The 17,434-nt window shown below is 36.8% G+C and overlaps 1 protein-coding gene across 2 annotated transcripts in view; it reads left to right on the top strand.

Annotated features, from left to right (window-relative positions):
• Nucleotides 1–17,434, top strand: part of OBI1 (ORC ubiquitin ligase 1) — a 41,450-nt gene that overhangs the window by 3,556 nt on the left and 20,460 nt on the right. For both annotated transcript variants that reach the window (XM_003980460.5, XM_045054744.1), the window contains exons 2-5: nt 8,943–9,078; nt 10,170–10,261; nt 12,794–13,042; nt 16,378–16,466. In XM_003980460.5, the coding sequence (XP_003980509.1) occupies nt 8,943–9,078; nt 10,170–10,261; nt 12,794–13,042; nt 16,378–16,466 (566 nt within the window). The remainder of the gene's footprint in view (nt 1–8,942; nt 9,079–10,169; nt 10,262–12,793; nt 13,043–16,377; nt 16,467–17,434) is intronic.

The following is a 17,434-nucleotide window of genomic DNA, read 5'->3' as shown; positions in this document are numbered from 1 at the left end:
AATTGTGTTGGAATGAATGGACATAATAGCAAATCTTTAAATACAGACTATTTTTCGTTTGGAAGGGAATCAAGCTTTGTGTAGCTCTACAGTATTAAGATTTGTACTTATGTAAGGACAAGTCCTGTGGCTGAAATAATCCAAAATGAAATCACCTTCCTTAGGATATGGGGTATCTGTCTCTTGCAGTGTCCAAAGTAGGGTGGACTGTTTCAAACTAGGAATACTACAGGAAGAATCCCTTCTTTGAGGGAGGCCTTGCTTTCCACCCATATTGTTGATTAAAAATGTTGACAAGGTAAGGCTAGGTAAGAAGCCTTATGCAACTAAATTAATTAATCAGTGTTCATCAGGGGCTGTTGATTGGCCAGCATGTTATTGACCTCAGTACATTGAGCCCACGTTTGATTCCTGATTGACTCTTCAGTTCCCAAGAGTGGATTGTACATAATTGTCACAAGTAATTTACTTTGACAAAAGCCATATGGACTACATTTTTTTCCTTTCCAAATTAAGTTTGAAGAATGCAGACACTTTCAAAAAATACAGTATTATGTTTTTATGTACTTAGGGCATAATTTAAAAATTACTAAAAAAAAAGTATTGATGTATCCTAATAATTTTAAGATCGGTATGTAAGAGCTGACATATTTACTAAAGAAATATGATTCTTTTTTTTTTTTTTAATAATGAGCCTATGCCTTTTCTTTTTTTCTTTTTTTTTTTAATTTTTTTTTTCAACGTTTATTTATTTTTGGGACAGAGAGAGACAGAGCATGAACGGGGGAGGGGCAGAGAGAGAGGGAGACACAGAGTCGGAAGCAGGCTCCAGGCTCTGAGTCTTGAAAGCATTCTAGGTAGTGATGAAGGTGGGGGAGGCAAGATATATTATTTTTTCTTTTACCTAGAAAGAAATGGAGACCTAAACCAATAGGTATTAAGCAACTTAGTTCTCAGGATCACATAGTTTTAAAGTTCTAGGACCTAAGTTTTGGCCCAGAGCCAAAGATTTCTTGAAACATAGCAAGAACAATCCAGAAATTTCATTTTGAAAAGTTTCCAAAATCCCCAAATTGAGGCAGAGGAGTTATTATTACCCATCATTTTTATACCTCAGCCTTCTTTTTCAGTCTTTCTAGGTCTTCCCTAGTGAAACCCATAAAATTTTGACATAGGTGCAAGAAAGAATATTATTTGAAGAAAAATGAACTCGAGTCTCTAGCAAAGATGATAAAAGGCACAGGAACTGACTTTAAGTGTAATTGCCAGGCCAGTTAAGTTGCTTTTCCTTCCCATCACTTCTCTCAGTGGCCTTTTTCTACAGCCCCTATTGACCCCAAAGTCTTGTTCCAAATTTCTTGCTTCTTTCAGGCATGTGCTCTTTATTTCTTACTCCCAGATTATTGTTCACTAACTCTGTACTAAGGAAGAAAAAACTATTTCTTAGTTGAAAGAGCACTCACTTTGTAGTTGGATCACATTGAATGATGGTTAAATACTGTTTCTGCCACTTATAACCTGTGTTATTTTTTCCTTGAGTCTCAGTTTCCACAGCTGATAATGAATTTGATACTACCAACCCCATTAGGTTGTTAGGGAGATATGTGAATAGTTTACACCAGTGGTTCTGAAAGGGTTGGGAGTGGATTTCATCCTGCAGGGACATTTGGCAGTGCCTAGAAATGCCTCTGATTGTCTCCAGGGGTGTGCTACTTGCGTCTACTGGGTAGAGCCCAGGGATGTTACTAGCTAAACATCCTACAATATACAGGACAGATCCCTATATCAAAAAGTTCTTCAGTCCAGGGGCCCCTGGGTAGCTCAGTTGGTTGAGCGTCAGACTCTTGGTTTTGGCTTGGGTCATGATCTCATGGTTTGGTTTGTGGGTTTGAGCCCCTGGTCCGGCTGACAGTGTGGTGCCTACTTGGCCCTCTCTCCCTCTCTCTCTGCCCCTCCCTCACTTGCATGCACACTCTCAAAATAAATAAACTTAAAAAAAAAAAAAAGTTCTTCAGTCCAGAATGTCAGTAGTGCTGAATTTGGGAAACCTTGTCCTAAACCAGTGTATAATAATTCCTAGTAAGTGAGTCCAGGATGATATGGATATTAATGAATAACCCATTTTGACATGACTTCTCTCAGGTACATCTATTTTTTAAGAAAGGAGCTTTGGTGGTAGAGTGGTCTCTTAAAATTGAAACATCTTCAAATAAAAGAAATGAAAACTGTGTAGTAGAATTACAGATTTAGGGTTAATCTTTTCTGCATCTAGGATTGCCCTCTCAGGCCCCTTTCAGTGATAAGAGCCCACTTTTCTTTTTTTTTTTTTTTAATTTTTTTAATGTTTATTTATTTTAGAGAGAGAGACAGAGTGCAAGTAGGGGAGAAGCAGAGAGACAGAGACACAAAATCTGAAGCAGGCTCCATGCTCTGAACTGTTGGCACAGAGCCTGACGTGGGGCTTGAGCTCACAAGCAGTAAGATCATGACCTGAGCTGAAGTCAGATGCTCAACCGACTGAGCCACCCAGGTGCCCCGAAGAGCCCACTTTTCATACCTTGCTTTCTCTTCCATTCCTCCTCCTCCTCACCACCCTCAGGGTGCATTATCCTAGACTATCATTTCAACATCCTTACTCTAGATGAGTTTGGAATTGTACATGTCACTTGCCATTGTTGTCTTGCATTTTTATTTCATAAGAATACTGTTTTACTGCCACAGATCTCATTTGAGAGTAAACTGGATGGAAAGCTTAATAATATAGGCAAATTATGACTATTTCTTTATCTCAGAAAGATTTTATTGAAGAAAATTATATGCATATTTTGATACTGTATATACCAGGATCTTGATAGAGGAAGATGGGTGGACAGGAATTGTGGGAGGGCTAGATGCTTTGTATTTTGCTCTTATAGGTTACAGTCAAATAAATAACAAGTAATTTGTTTTAGTAGTTCTTTCTTATTTATAGGTTTCTATTCTCCTAAAGTAAATTTAAACCATTGTTTAGAAATAATCATCTGATAAGTACTTGGTCCAAAGAAGTGAATTAGTCAACGTTTCAAAACTCCAACCCAATGAGAGTGACAATACCAGGTATCAAACAGTGAAAATAATTCTCCTGTGGGTGGCATTGCTAGTGGCTCTTAGCAGACAGAGTCAAGTCGTCTGCCTGTGGTTGTTCTTCTATATAATTTGGTGTATTAAATGGAAAGGTTAAACTTTTGCTGTTTCACAGTTTGGCAGTGGCCATTGACCTTTTGCTTCTTGAGACACTTAAAGGAACGTTATCTCAGCCTTTCATTTTAATACATCAAAATCCACTTGTATTAATCTTAGAGTGTGCCAGGCATTATAGCCAGTGCTATAGGTGGATACAAAGATGAGCATGCCCCTCTCCTGCCCCCAAGGAGCCTGAAATCTAACAGGGAGAACAGAATGTAAACAATTTTCTAAGTAAAGCACAATGCAGATAGAAGTGAACATTAAATCAATGCATAAGGAGTACCCTTAGGAAAATCAGACAAAGACCCGGTTAATTCTAAAAAGGATTAATGAAGGCCTTGCAGAAGAGGTAGCAGTTGATCTTCATCTTAAAAGCTGGAAGGGAGTCTATTTTCATTGGGGAAGCTGGAGGCCAGCAGGATATATCAAGCTAAGAAATGAGAGCACAATAAACAGGGAGCCTCCAATGTGCCGATTAATTTGGTGAACATCAAGTAGATCTGTGTGCTTGAAGTGCAGGTTATATCAAGTATTGAAATAGAAGATCAGTATCGAAATAGCAGACGAAATGGCTACTTAAGAACCAGATTATGTTGTTCTTTGAATGCTATACTTAAAACTGTGAACAGGGAAAAATCATTGCTGTTTTGCAGGAGAGCAGTGAAAGCTACTGATCCTTATTTTATAAAGGTAGCTCTGGCATCAGTATGAAAGGTGGACAGAACTGAATATTTGGAAGCCAGGAAGCTTGTGAGGAGGTAGGTCATTGCAGTAGATCCAAGGGTAAAGGAATGAGAACCTGAACTCATTGAGGTGAAGATGGAAAAGAAGGGATACATGATAGGTAAAAATAAAACAAAACAAAAAACATTTGGAGGTAGATTTGCCATATTTTGACATTCTGGGATGGACTTTTTTCACATTATAACTGAAAAAAAAATTTTTTAATGTTTATTTTGAGGGAGAGAGAGACAGAGTGCGAGCGGGGAGGGCAGAGAGAGAGAGGGAGACACAGAATCCAAAGCAGGCTCCAGGCTCTGAGCTGTCAGCACACAACTTGACGCGGGGCTCGAACCCACAAACCATGAGATTGTGACCTGAGCTGAAGTCGGACACTTAACCAACTGAGCCACCCAGGCGCCCCTTCACATCATAACTTTTTGAAACCTGGCTGTATCTTACAAGTGATGGCATATTACAGTTGTATTTGGCAGCATTTTCCATTCTGTTTCCTTAGTGGCACATAAAATATTGGTGCATCTTAAAGTCTCTGGCTTCTTAGACTTGATACAGGATACCAGAATTTGGTGAAAGATTGGATGGTGAGGATAAGTGAGTCAGAGATAGCTCTGAGTGCTTTAGCCCAAGTAATGAGGCAGTACTGCCATGAACTTAGATGAGGAATGCAGCAGGAGGAGCAAATGTGTGGAGGAGGCCAAGTTCGGTTTTGAACATGTAGTGGTTGAGGCAGCTACAAGATCCTTCCATGGTGTTAGCTCCTAAGCATACGGAGATAGTAATGTTATTATCTTTTCTTTTCTTTTTTCTTTCTGTCTCTTTTTTTTTTAGGATTGTTTTGTGGTATTCTCTGTATTTACATCTTTACATTTCTAAATCTTGATGCCTGAATGAAAAGTATACTGAGTTAAACCACTGTTTTGAGAGGCAGAAGCTCATTGTCACTAAAGGGCTTGCCCAAGATCAAACAGCTCAAATGGCAGAGCTGGAGTTGGCCCCAGGTTTATCTCTCAAAGCCTAAGCTCTGCCACTTACTGAGGTCCAGTTACAGAGGGTTCTCAGGAGTTGTCATAGGAAAGATGTTTAACATCATGTGATACATGAGATTAAGAGAGGAAATAGAACTATGCCAGATAAGATGGCCCAGGAAAAAACATTAGAGAAAGCAGCTCTACCACCTCCGGTATTTTGATTAGAAGCAACTTACCCTCTGATCCTCTTTTCATTGTGACTCCTCTCCAGCATTACTTCAGCCTTATCAAGACCAGTTCATTGGCTCTATGAACATCGCTTTTTCACCGTCATCATTACCATTCATACACTCATGTCCCTTGTTAGCCGTGGACATTTATGGTCATCATTCCCTTGTCTCTCTCTTTCTCCTTGGCAAAAATCCAACTCTGAGTAAACTGTACTACTCATTTGCTTCCTGCCTGAAACTGAACAGGTAAAAATTGGTAAGAAAAATACGCATCTATGTTCAGTTGGTCTTAGTTTATAGTCAAAACCACAGATCTCAAATAGGAACTCAACAATGTTTGGCAATCCTGCCAAAATTACTAGTAAGTTTACTTTTTCACTTTTCAAAATAACTGCTTTTATCCTATTTTCTCAAGTTGATATCCCTACCCAACTTCTCCCTCTCAATTGGTAACTTCACCTCGTATTTAATGATGAAATATAGGCATTTGGAACAGTTAGATATGAGTTCTCTCATTTCCATCAGCAGATCTTCCAACCTTTGCATTTGTTCTCACACCCTCAGCCTTCCCTTTTGTTACAATGAAAGACAGATCCTCAATCCCATAAAAGCCAAACCTCTCCTTTGTGCTTTGAATTTCATTACCTCTTGACTTCTTAGGGACTTTGCTGCCTATGGCTCTGATCCCTGCTTTTCTTCCTTCATCATTAATATTCCCTCCTTACCATAACATTCCCATTGGCATTTCTTATCATGGTCTTATTTTTATGCTCACTCCTTTACAGCAAAACAGGAAAGAATTGTCTATATTCTGTCAGCACTTTACCTTCTCTGTCTCTCAGACTTCAATCAAGTTTCCACCCCTATCATTCACTGAAACAGTGCTTGTCAGTAACACATCACAATGACTTCCATGTAATTAAATCCCATAGTCATTTCTCTGTCCATATCAAGCTCATTTTCTTCTTATTTGACATGCTTGGCTACTGTCTTCCTCTTGAAAAACTTTTCTTGGCTTCTTTAAGACTAGTTCTCTTTGCTGTTGCTCCTTTTTTTTTCCTTCCTCTGCTTCCTGGAATGCCTTGTCTCCAGCTACTCTGCCCATGGAAGGGATCTCCTCCAGTCCTGTAGCTTTAATTTTTTATGCCAGTGATTCTCAGACTCTGCCTTGTCCATTTAAAAGTCACCCTGGCATCACATTTAATATAGCCAAAACAGAGTTCTTGATTTCCACCACCTATAAGACTCCTCTTCCTCCACTTTTCTCACCTTAGTTAATGATAGCACCAACCATTGTGATGTCCAAAACCTTTTTTTAGATTGGGGAGGTATTTAACCTTAGTTGTGGGAGCAGTTACAGAGAAAATACTGATTGCTTTTATGGGGTGCCTGGGTGGCGCAGTCGGTTGAGCATTTGACTCTTGATTTGGGCTTTGGTTATGATCCCAGGATTGTGGGATGGAGCCCCGCATCAGGCTGCGCACTGAGTGTGGCGTCTGCTTAAAATTCTCTTTCCCTCTCTCCCCACCCCCCCTTCTCTCTCTCTCTCTCTGTCCCCCTCCCTCCCTGTACCCCTCTCCCCTGCTCATGTTCTATCTCTACAATAAAAAAAAAAAATACTGATGGCCTTTAAATGAGCTTCTAATGAGGGAAGCCTGTAGTGAGTAGGAGACCATCTTGAATCTCCTTAAATGTGCACAGTTTTATGTTTTGACCATTGGCTTTCATCCATTTTAGATGAGTTCATGACTTAAAAACAAAAAAAAAAAAGACATTAAATCGCTGCTTTAAAAGCCCAAGAAGATAAGTTTTCTTTCATTAGCTGAGTTTCTTAATTTAGGGGTATATGTACTTCTAGGAGTATTGCAGGGATGTGGTGTGTGTGTATGTGTGTGTGTGTTGCAGGAAGCTACAGGCTAGATAAAGCAATATCTTTTTGGTATGTAGTTTGAGAAATTTTTTCTTCTTAAAACATTTCATGACTTAAAGATGAAATTAAAACACCCAAAAATATATAATGGTCTGGACTCGGACGCATCACTTGACTTTTTAGGAAAAAACAGAACCTGCAAAGGAAGTTCCAACTTGTCTGCCTCTTGAGACTCTGACCAAGAATACGTCCTAGATAAACATTCACTCCTTGCTCTGTAGGTAGGCTCACTTTAGAAGAAGAGTTCGAGAAGCTGTCCTTCATGGTCTCATTCATTCATTCAGATCAGTCCTGTCCAGTCATTTGAACTGAATGAATTAGAATTGGTTTCTCTAAAAGGAAGTCTAAATGCATGCTGAATTATCTTCTTTTATTTAGTTTTCGTATGTTAGTGTTCATAATCCAGGGAGCATCTAAACGTTTGGAAAGCCAGACAAAGACCAAAGAGTGAATGAGTCGTCCGTCCTTCCTTCCTTCCTTCCTTCCTTCCTTCCTTCCTTCCTTCCTTCCTTCCTTCCTTCCTTCCTTTTTTTAGGTTTATTTTTTTATTTTGAGAGAGAGAGTGTGTGTGAGCTGGGGAGGGGCAGAGAGAAAAGGAAAGAGAGAATCCCAAGTAGGCTTCATGCTGTCAGCGCAAAGCCCGATGTGGGGCTTGAACTCAAGAATCGTGAGATCATGGCCTGAGCCAAAACCAAGAGTCTGACACTTAACCAGCTGAGCCACCCAGGCACCCCAACCAGAGAGTTCTTCACAGTGAGACTGAAAATGATCACCTGCCTATCTTGAACTGCCGTACAGCTGTGATTTCTCTGAGGGCGGAGACCCCTTTCAAATGAACGAATACTCATAGTGTCTTTCTGAGGCAGATACAGGACAGCACAAGCGTTTCCTCTGCAGAAAGTGTTTTGTGGTGGTTCTGTCTCTTCCTTATCTCTCTACTTCCTCTGCTTTCTCTTGATCTTCTGGTCTCTAGTGCAGGACTCTCAAATGGTATTTTTATGATTAGAACAGGAAAATATTGAAAATGCTGTACAGTGTTTTGAGTCCCACAGTAACATTTCTTTGTAAATCAAGTGAAAGCCTGAGCATTTCGGTGTTATTTTGGTTTCTATTTTAAAATTTTTGCTGGTTGAAGAATATCAAGTCATTATTCCCTCTGGCAAGTTCCCTACCTAATTAATGTTAAATACTGTCTTAATAGCAGTTACTTAATCTAACACATTTTTTTGAGTACCTACTGTGTATTAGGCTGCCTTCTAGGCATCAGGGATTTAGGCATGAATGAGACGACGGAAGTTCTTGCTCTCATGCAGCTCCCTTTCTAATGGAAGAGATAGACAATAAATATGTAAACAAACTAGTATCAGGCAGAAAACTGAAGTAATTTCTCTCTTCTATTTTCTGTCTTATAAAACAACTACACACAGTTAAAACACATAGTTAATCCTGACTGTGCCACTTAATTGCTTCACACTTCGGTTACCTCATTTGTGATGTATGTTTCCTGTGTTTACTTCACAGGATTATTTAAAACAAAACAAAAACAGAGAAAGTGCATGTGAAAGCCCTTTGTAAAATATAAGACGACATAAATGTAAAGTATTAGTATTTGTGCTTGTTTAAATGGAGTCAGAGATTTGTGTGTTTAGTGTATGTCCGTATTTCCATCAGCACTGTTTGCTGTTTAAATTATAAACCAATGTTTTTTATAAATCCTAGATAATTTCCCTTTAAAACACCTACACTACTGTATTCTAGAGAAGCAATTTTTTTGCTCTAAACTAAATCTGTTGGGATTCTAGTTATGACTGTTGCCCTGTACTAAAAGTAATGTTTCTGTTTTCAAAGGTACGCCAGCCTGTCATATGCATCAACAACCATGTATTTTGTTCAATTTGTATCGATTTGTGGTTGAAGAATAATAGCCAGTGTCCAGCTTGCAGAGTCCCCATCACTCCTGAAAATCCTTGCAAAGAGATTATCGGTAAGGGCCTATTTTATAAACATATAGAAACAGATTTGAAACAGTCTCTAAATAGTGTATATTTGGAGGAAGACGAAAATAGACAGTTTTCACTGATGTCATTTTGCCATTATCGAAGTACTAGTAGGACTTGGAACTAAGAAATCTGAAGAAGAATCAGAGATTGTTCCAAGGTTACTTTCTTGGGTACCTGGGTAAAATCTGGTAGAGGAGTATTTTTCTGCTGTGAACTTTCTTGATGAAAATAATTTGAATGTATTTCCCCAGCTTCTCTTCACGTCCCTCTCCTGCCTTTATTCATTCTTATATAAGTGATACTTCATAAATTCTCTCAAGTAAAATAGTTCAGGCATCCTTGTTTTTGGATAGAATGTCCTGAAAAACAACATCTGTAAAATGCCTTTGCTATCATGATACTAAGAAGTACAAAGAAAATAACCATAACATAAGTAAAGAGCTCTCAGGAAGAATTCATTTTGAGTGTACTTGTATTGAGTTATGCGCATACAGTTAATGTTGTTATTCATAATCCATTGTAACTGGGTTATTAGATTCAGTAAAAAGACACATTAATCTTTTTATTTGTGTTACCAGTAACTAGGTATGTTTGAATACATTGGTTATAATAATATTTATATCCTATATGATTATATGTGATGTATATAGGTAAACATTTGATAATTGTATGAAATTTAAATTGGTAATATGGATAATATATTACATAATTATTGGTTAAATATAAATATAACCATTGGCTTTATATTATTTAACATTTGTCTTGTATTCAAATTTTGCAGTAGTACAAATGTGACAACAAAATATAGCCTTTGCTTTCATTGAATTTAATAAGATACACAGGTAAGTAAACACACATGATATTTTATTGAAGGTATTTCTTGTGGCATTATTTGATATTTATCTTTTCTGAAGATCAAGATAGAGAAAAGGCCTAAGTGGCAGCCCCAAGTATGAAGAAATTAAGCTGGAGAACCATATAAAACAATAAGAAAAAAGTTTATCTTTGTTTTCATACTGTTTAAATCACAAAGAAAGTTACATTTTTTTTTTTTTTTTTTTTTTTTGTCCTGTAGGAGGGACAAGTGAAAGTGAACCTATGCTAAGCCATACAGTCAGGAAGCACCTTCGGAAAACTAGACTTGAGTTACTCCACAAAGAATATGAGGTAAATAATACTTACAATTTAAAATGAGGACAGCATTGAATTCAAAGTAAAACTGAGCTATCTCAGTCTCTGGACTTCTTAGAGTAAACATCCAATGAAATCTTATTTTATCTTATTATTTTTTAATGTTTATTTCTGAGAGAGAGAGAGAGAGAGAGACAGAGCACGAGCAGGGGAGGGGCAGAGAGAGAGGAAGACACAGAATCTGAAGCAGGCTCTAGGCTCCGAGCTGTCAGCACAGAGCCCAACGTGGAGCTAGAACCCACAAACTGTGAGATTATGACCTGAGCTGAAGTCAGACACTTAACTAACTGAGCCACCCAGGTGCCCGAAATCTTATTTTAGATGCCAATTTAAATATATCTTATTTGAGGGGCGCCTGACTGCCTCAGTCAGTAAGGCATGCGACTCTTGATCTCAGGGTTGTAAGTTCAAGCCCCATGTTGGGTAGGGAGCCTACCAAAAAAAAATACCTTACTTGATGAACTTTTTTTCTTTTTTCCTTTTCTATTTCAAATAGAAGACATCAACAAATACAAGCATTTCTTTTTTCCTTTCTTTAATTTCAAATTTGTCAACAGACATCATTTTATAAGTATTTGCTCCCTCAAGAAGTTGGGAAACAAAGGAAACTCACTTGTTAAAGTCAGTCTTCCAGCCCCCACAAGGCATTATGAATGCTCTGGTAAACAGTGACTATAACCTTCATTCCATTTGGTTTGTCTATTAACTCACTGATAATTTATGCTCATTAGTTTTGGTAAAGTAAATATACTTATGTCAGCTACCAGCAAAGAGATTTTGGTGTGAAATATGCTATTTTCTATTTTTTTTTTTTGCATGTTAACCGTGATTTTTTTAAAATAAAAATTGCATGTATTTAAGGGGCACAACATGATGTTTTGGTATACATATCCATTGTGAATGATTGCATTAGTCAAGTTAATAAACATAGCCATCTCATCATATGCTTTTTTATTTTTGTTCTGTGAACAACTGAAATATGCCCTGCTGGCAAATTTCTAGTATTCAGTACTACAATATTCTGATATTCAGCCTACAGTATTAACTGTAGTTCTCATGCTGTACATTAGATCTCTAGACTTACTCATCCTACAACTTTGTATATATTGACCCATCTTGTTTCTTCCACCTCCCCATCTGCCCTACCTCCCTACCCTAGATAACCACTGTTTAACTGTCTGCTTGTATGTATTCAGCATTTTTAGATACCACATATAAGTAGGATCATGCGGTAGTTTTCTTCCTTGTGAAGGTGATTTGACATGGGAATGGAAATTTTCCAAATTAGTTTCATGCTTATGGTATATGTATGTTTTTGAATAGTAACCATTAAGCCCAGTTGTTATTTTATGTTGACTAAGGAGGGGATATTACTAATCTCTTATTTTGACACAGAATATTTTTTTAAATTATTGTTATTTTTTTTAATGTTTATTTAAAAAAAATTTTTAACATCTATTTATTTTTGAGAGAGCACGAGCAGGAGAGGGGCAGAGAGAGAGAGGGAGACACAGAATCCAAAGCAGGCTCTAGGCTCTGCGCTGTCAGCACAGAGCCCGATGCAGGGCTCAAACCCGTGAACCATGAGATCATGACCTGAGCCGAAGTCGGATGCTTAACCTACTGAGCCACCCAGGCGCCCCTTGACACAAAATATTTTGAAGTATATGCATGGAAACTGCTTCAGTTGCCTCAAAAACTTTTGAAATAAAGTGAGGCATAAATAAATGACTGTATAAATGTTGATTCATATATGTTTTCCTATTCTTATTTGTTTATTCATTAATATATTAATTCCAACAAATAAAGTGATTTTCTTATAATGCAATAGTACTATCTATATTAATTCTAAAATGTATTCTTAAATACTTAATATTTATCATACTTAGGTCCTAATCAGATTAATCCTTTAAGAGTTCTGGCTTATTGAGCTACTTGCCAGTTTATTTTCTAACAACAGAATTTCTAACAGTCTTAGTTTAAGATGAAATATCTATTATAGATTAATAAATGGTATCACAAAAAAGAGTTCTAGATCAAATGTTTAGTAACTGGGTTTAAGATAATAAGCAGTTCCAGATGGGGAAAACTAATACTTGAAATAGTCATAGTGGTAATGGAAGAACCAGAATGTAGAAAAGTTAAAAGTGAAACTAAAAATGACACAAATTATTCTGAAATGGAAAGTGGAAGGAAATGGGTTCCTTGTTGAATTCATGTGACTTGTCTTGTTTTCTGGATATCTTCAATAAAATCAAAGATTTGACATTTTTATTTTTTTAACCAGAAACTATCACTGAATTAAAATGAAAGCAGTGGAAATGCCAGTTTTATTTTGAGAATTTCAACTGTACGTGACTTTCTGCCTACAGAACTATTCTGATGCGTAACTAATCTGTGTATCTACAGAATTTTGAGTATAAAATTTAAAAACACATCGATCTCCGTTTAGCATACATATGTGTTCAGTATCTGTGTCTATCTAATGGATGTGCACTTCTTTATCAGGATGAAATAGATTGTCTGCAGAAAGAGGTAGAAGACCTTAAGAGTAAAAATCTCAGCTTGGAGTCACAAATCAAGACTATTCTGGATCCTTTAACCTTGATGCAAAGCAGCCAAACTGAAGACAAACATCCAATTGCAGACAATCCAAGTAAAATTGACCCAGAAACTGTAGCAGAGTGGAAGAAAAAACTTAGAACAGCGAATGAAATCTATGAAAAAGTGAAAGATGACGTGGATAAGTTAAAGGAAGTAAGTTGTGGTTTTTAAAAATTCTATTACAGTTGTTTTTAAAATTCTGTATTATAAGTACCTTCAAAAGTATAAATAGCCATATTATCTTGACTCATTAGAAGATTGTGGGAGAAGGACAAAAATCTCTGGATGAGCATTTATAAGCAATAGGAAAACTCTTTCCTCCTTAAATGTCATTAGCTGCCAAGAAATATCAGGCGGTTCCATTTGTGACTATAATTGGAGACTCTGTAGTGCTTCTATATGAGTTTGCATCTTCTTGTAGACAAGTGACATCAGTTTAAAGGATGTGTTTCTATTTCCCCTCTTCGTGGTTTGGCTTAATTTTTCTTAAGCTTATGTCAGTGACTGGCCTGTATGCATAAAAACAAACATGTATCCATTTCCCTACCTATAAAAAGAAAAGTTTGGACTATATATTTTCTAGTACTACCATCCTCTGATTTTCAAGATTGTTAGTAGTTAGGCTTAATGACTAATTCCAAGGAAGCTGTGAGTAGCTGCTTTAGAATACTCCATGCAGAGGAGTATTAAAGCTTATGATGTGGGTTCATTTTTCTTCAATTATTCTTCCGTTCATCCAACGAGATAAAGTACAGGTGAAAAAGGCAAACCTCTAGGAAAGGAGATGAGATCCATGCCATTAGTACAAGAGGTTATAATTGAGTGCTGTAGAGTTTTGTTGGCCAAAGGGACCAGCCTTTGACTTTGATTTCAAGTATATCCACAGTGGAGTTTTGTTGGGCTGAATGGAGATGGTTTTGTGGTATCCATGTCTACAACCACCCATTTAACCTATCTGCATTCCCTTAAAATATTGTTACTGTGCCGAATTACTGAATCCTGCCTCCTTGAAATCATTAATGAGCTCCATATGATATTTTTAAAAAGTACCATCACCTACTACCGTCAGATCCTCAGCGAAGTTAAGTAGCATTGAAGTCTGCAACTTAGTGTAAATACTAAACCATCTTCACATACCCACGTATAAAATTAATGTTGTTTGGGCTCAACAAAGGCCAAAATGAGAGAAAGAAGGGAACTTAGTGCTTTTAGAGAAAAAATAAACTACAGATACAATGGTACTGAGTTTGTTACAAATTTAGGGAAAGTGTGTAGTTTCTTTAGATATTGAAGGGCAACATTAGCCTGTTGGTTTATGTAAGAAGAGGATATGAAAAGGAAAGACAGCTGGAAAGTTATAGTATTTACCAATCTACCATGTCCCTTTTAACTTCCCTTTATCTTCTTGAGCCATAATTAGGTTCTACATGGTCTCCTTTATAGTTATTAAGTTTCATTTAAATTTTCATTTCAATAAATGCTTCTTTGAAGATGAAGATCTATATGAAAACATTACTCATAAGAGTGGTGTAGGGAGTCTATATGAAAAAAAGAGTTCCATAAAACACAGTTTTTCTTTGTTCTTTTAAAGGTCACATGTTAAATTCAATACCCAAAGCTACATTGAAACTTCAGAATTATTTGGGATATTTAATAAGCTAATTTTGGATGCCTAGTGGTGGTATTAGAGAGTATGAGGCAATAAACTGGGACACAAATGAATTAAAACACATGGAAGCAAAATTTGGATGTGAAGTACAAAATAAAAACATACTATAAATCAAATATAGGAGTAAATTTTGGATGTGAAACACAAAATAATAACATACTATAAATCAAATATAGGAGTACAGAAGATTCAGTCTACTTAGAATGAGTGACATGGACTTGTTTTCTGATGTTTCCAGGACTAAGCGAGTTTTGAAACCATTATGAGGCCAGTATCATTACCCAGTCAGTGTTGCAAATGTAAAATAGCCAAAGTCCTCATTACTCTTCTGGTGCAACAAATAGGCAGAACTTTGCCCTTTGTAATCTTCACTCACCTGAACCTCCTGAACTTGAAAATACCTCTGATAGTTGAAGAACCAGCCAGCCCATAATGAGAATGTTAGCCACAAGACTGGGGAAAGACCTTGAAATGTAGCGATACAGATGAAGGAATGGGGGAAAGAAATCAAATGAGCTTCAGTTTTAAGCTTGTCATCATCATCAAAAAGCATTCACTAGGTGCCTCCTCTTATGGTGCTATCCTTGAGAGCTTCATTCTCTGTGTTTGAGGAAGTAAATGACTTTCCTTATATCTTCAGAGGGGGCAGTAGTGTTTGTCAGTCACTTAAAGAATTAACCCTCCACGGTTCTGGTTGGTTTGTGACAGTGAAGGGAAGGAGCTGCTCAGAGTCCAGAGAGAACCTCAGTGAACCTAAGTGAAAGAGCTAGGCTTTGTACCTAGAAGAATGTTTTTTGCCCTTCTTACCTCGTCATCCTCTTGGGGCATTTGTATGTGGATGGACAAGTAAATATAGTCAGAAGTTCTAGAAATTATCCAAAAGCATGGGTCAAATTTTTGAAATCTGGTTTAAACCTTTTTGTTGACAGTAGTTTTTATGATCCATTTACCTTAAAATGTTTTAAATGTTAATGTTCTGGTCAAAGATTTTTCTCTTGCCAAGTTAGTGAGATTAGTTTCTAGGCTAGGGAGTGTTATTCTTCTTTGGAATTAAAAAATGCTATAACTGAGGAATTTAAATAGCTTTGAAAAAGACTCTAAAATTGAGGCACACTAGTTTTTCGCCTGTCCAAAATCAATATTCAACTTCTAAATTTTCTAGCAATTGATGTTTTGTCAGACAATTTTTAGGTAGTAGACAATTCAAAAAAAGAAAATAATAGTGGGATTTTTTTAATCAAGAGAAGCCATAGAATTTATTAGAAAATATTGACCCAATTTTGAGGTCCCAGAGTTGTGAGTCAGGGCATTCGGGAAAGCCTTTAGAAGAAAGAAAGCAAGTGGTTTAATTATATTAGATTTGTTATCACTAAAAAGCTATTTTTAAAGAGCAACCAAAAATCAATCTCATAGCTCATAATTCATGAGAATTAACTCTTAGCATTAGTTTTGCAAATAATTGCATGTGGTATAGTGTTACCATGCTTAGAGTATTCAGTTATGTGAAAAAGGGAAAAAAACAACAACCCATATTTGCCATTAGTATAGTCCCTTAATGACTCTAAGCTAACTAACATAGCTCTGTTTATTTCCCTGGGTAGGAGAATTGGAGAGTGCTTGGGGAATATGGATTAAAAATGCTTGGTTGTGTTCACAGATTCACAAGTCATTCCCAGTGGTGATTTTAAGTTTCTGAAGGCCATGTTCTAGTATTCAGTTTTCTGATATCACTCTAAAAAATACAGATGGCTCATGACATAATTTTTACAAAGCAGTTGTCTTAGCTCATGCTTAATTATTTTCAACTCTTTTTTTAAAGGCAAATAAAAAATTGAAATTGGAAAATGGTGGCCTGGTGAGGGAGAATTTACGACTGAAGGCTGAAGTTGATAACAGATCACCCCAGAAGTAAGTATTTTGCTTATAGAGCAGTGTTTCAGATTGTGTCAGTATTTTAGGTGCTATGATTGTATGTGCTTTTCATTTGACTCTTTTCAATGAAACCTGTAGGTTTGAATAGAATGTCTTGCCTCTAAAAGTCAAGTGTATGCTTATGTTATTGGTGAAATCTTTGTATCAGGGCGAATTTTGGAGAAGGGATTTCATTCTTACCTGATCAGCAAGAAGATTGTTTTATGTGACCTAAGACTGGAGAACTTTCACTTGGTTTTACATATAACTTTAATGGTACTAACAGAGAATAGGGGGATTAACATAATGCCCTTTAGATGTTCTCTAAAGCAATCTTAATAGTAGTTAACATGTGTATAATGCTTTCGGTTTGCCAGGTACAACAACCTGCGATATCCTATTAGTGTTCTCCATTTACAGATGAGGAAACAGAGGCTTAGAGAGATGAAATTAATTTATCTAAATCTGTACAGCTATAGCTAGTAAGTGGTGGAAATAGGATTTGAACCCAGGTAGTCCAGCCCTGGAGTACATCCTCTATTACATTACACTGAGAACCATTACACTATTATATTAACCATTATAGTGAAAAGCCTACCTGAAATAGAATTTAAGGCATCATTTGTTGAATTTTAGACTAATTTTAATTATAAAGTTAAGTAAATTTATTCTTTCTTTATGATGGGATAGTATTCATTCTATTCCGAGTAAGAGAGTACAAATAGTGACCTGCTTAACAGTTTGTTTAAAATTATAAGATACAATTGAGAGTTGAGAATTAAAGATGGAGAAAGGATGGAAGGTAGCACTTGAAGTTTTTCTTCTTCAGGGGAAAAAAAAAACACAGTAAGCAGGGAATATGGCCCTCCATCCTTCCCTGAGGAGTGGCATATCAGAACTCCACACTTTTCTGTTTTAACCACTAGACTTCATTTCTTCCCAGTGGAAAAGGCAAGGCAGACATA

Source organism: Felis catus, chromosome A1 (genome assembly GCF_018350175.1).
Source record: "Felis catus isolate Fca126 chromosome A1, F.catus_Fca126_mat1.0, whole genome shotgun sequence".
NCBI lineage: Eukaryota > Metazoa > Chordata > Mammalia > Carnivora > Felidae > Felis > Felis catus.
Note: the sequence above shows the minus strand (reverse complement) of the source record. Positions and strands in the feature narration are given on the sequence as shown.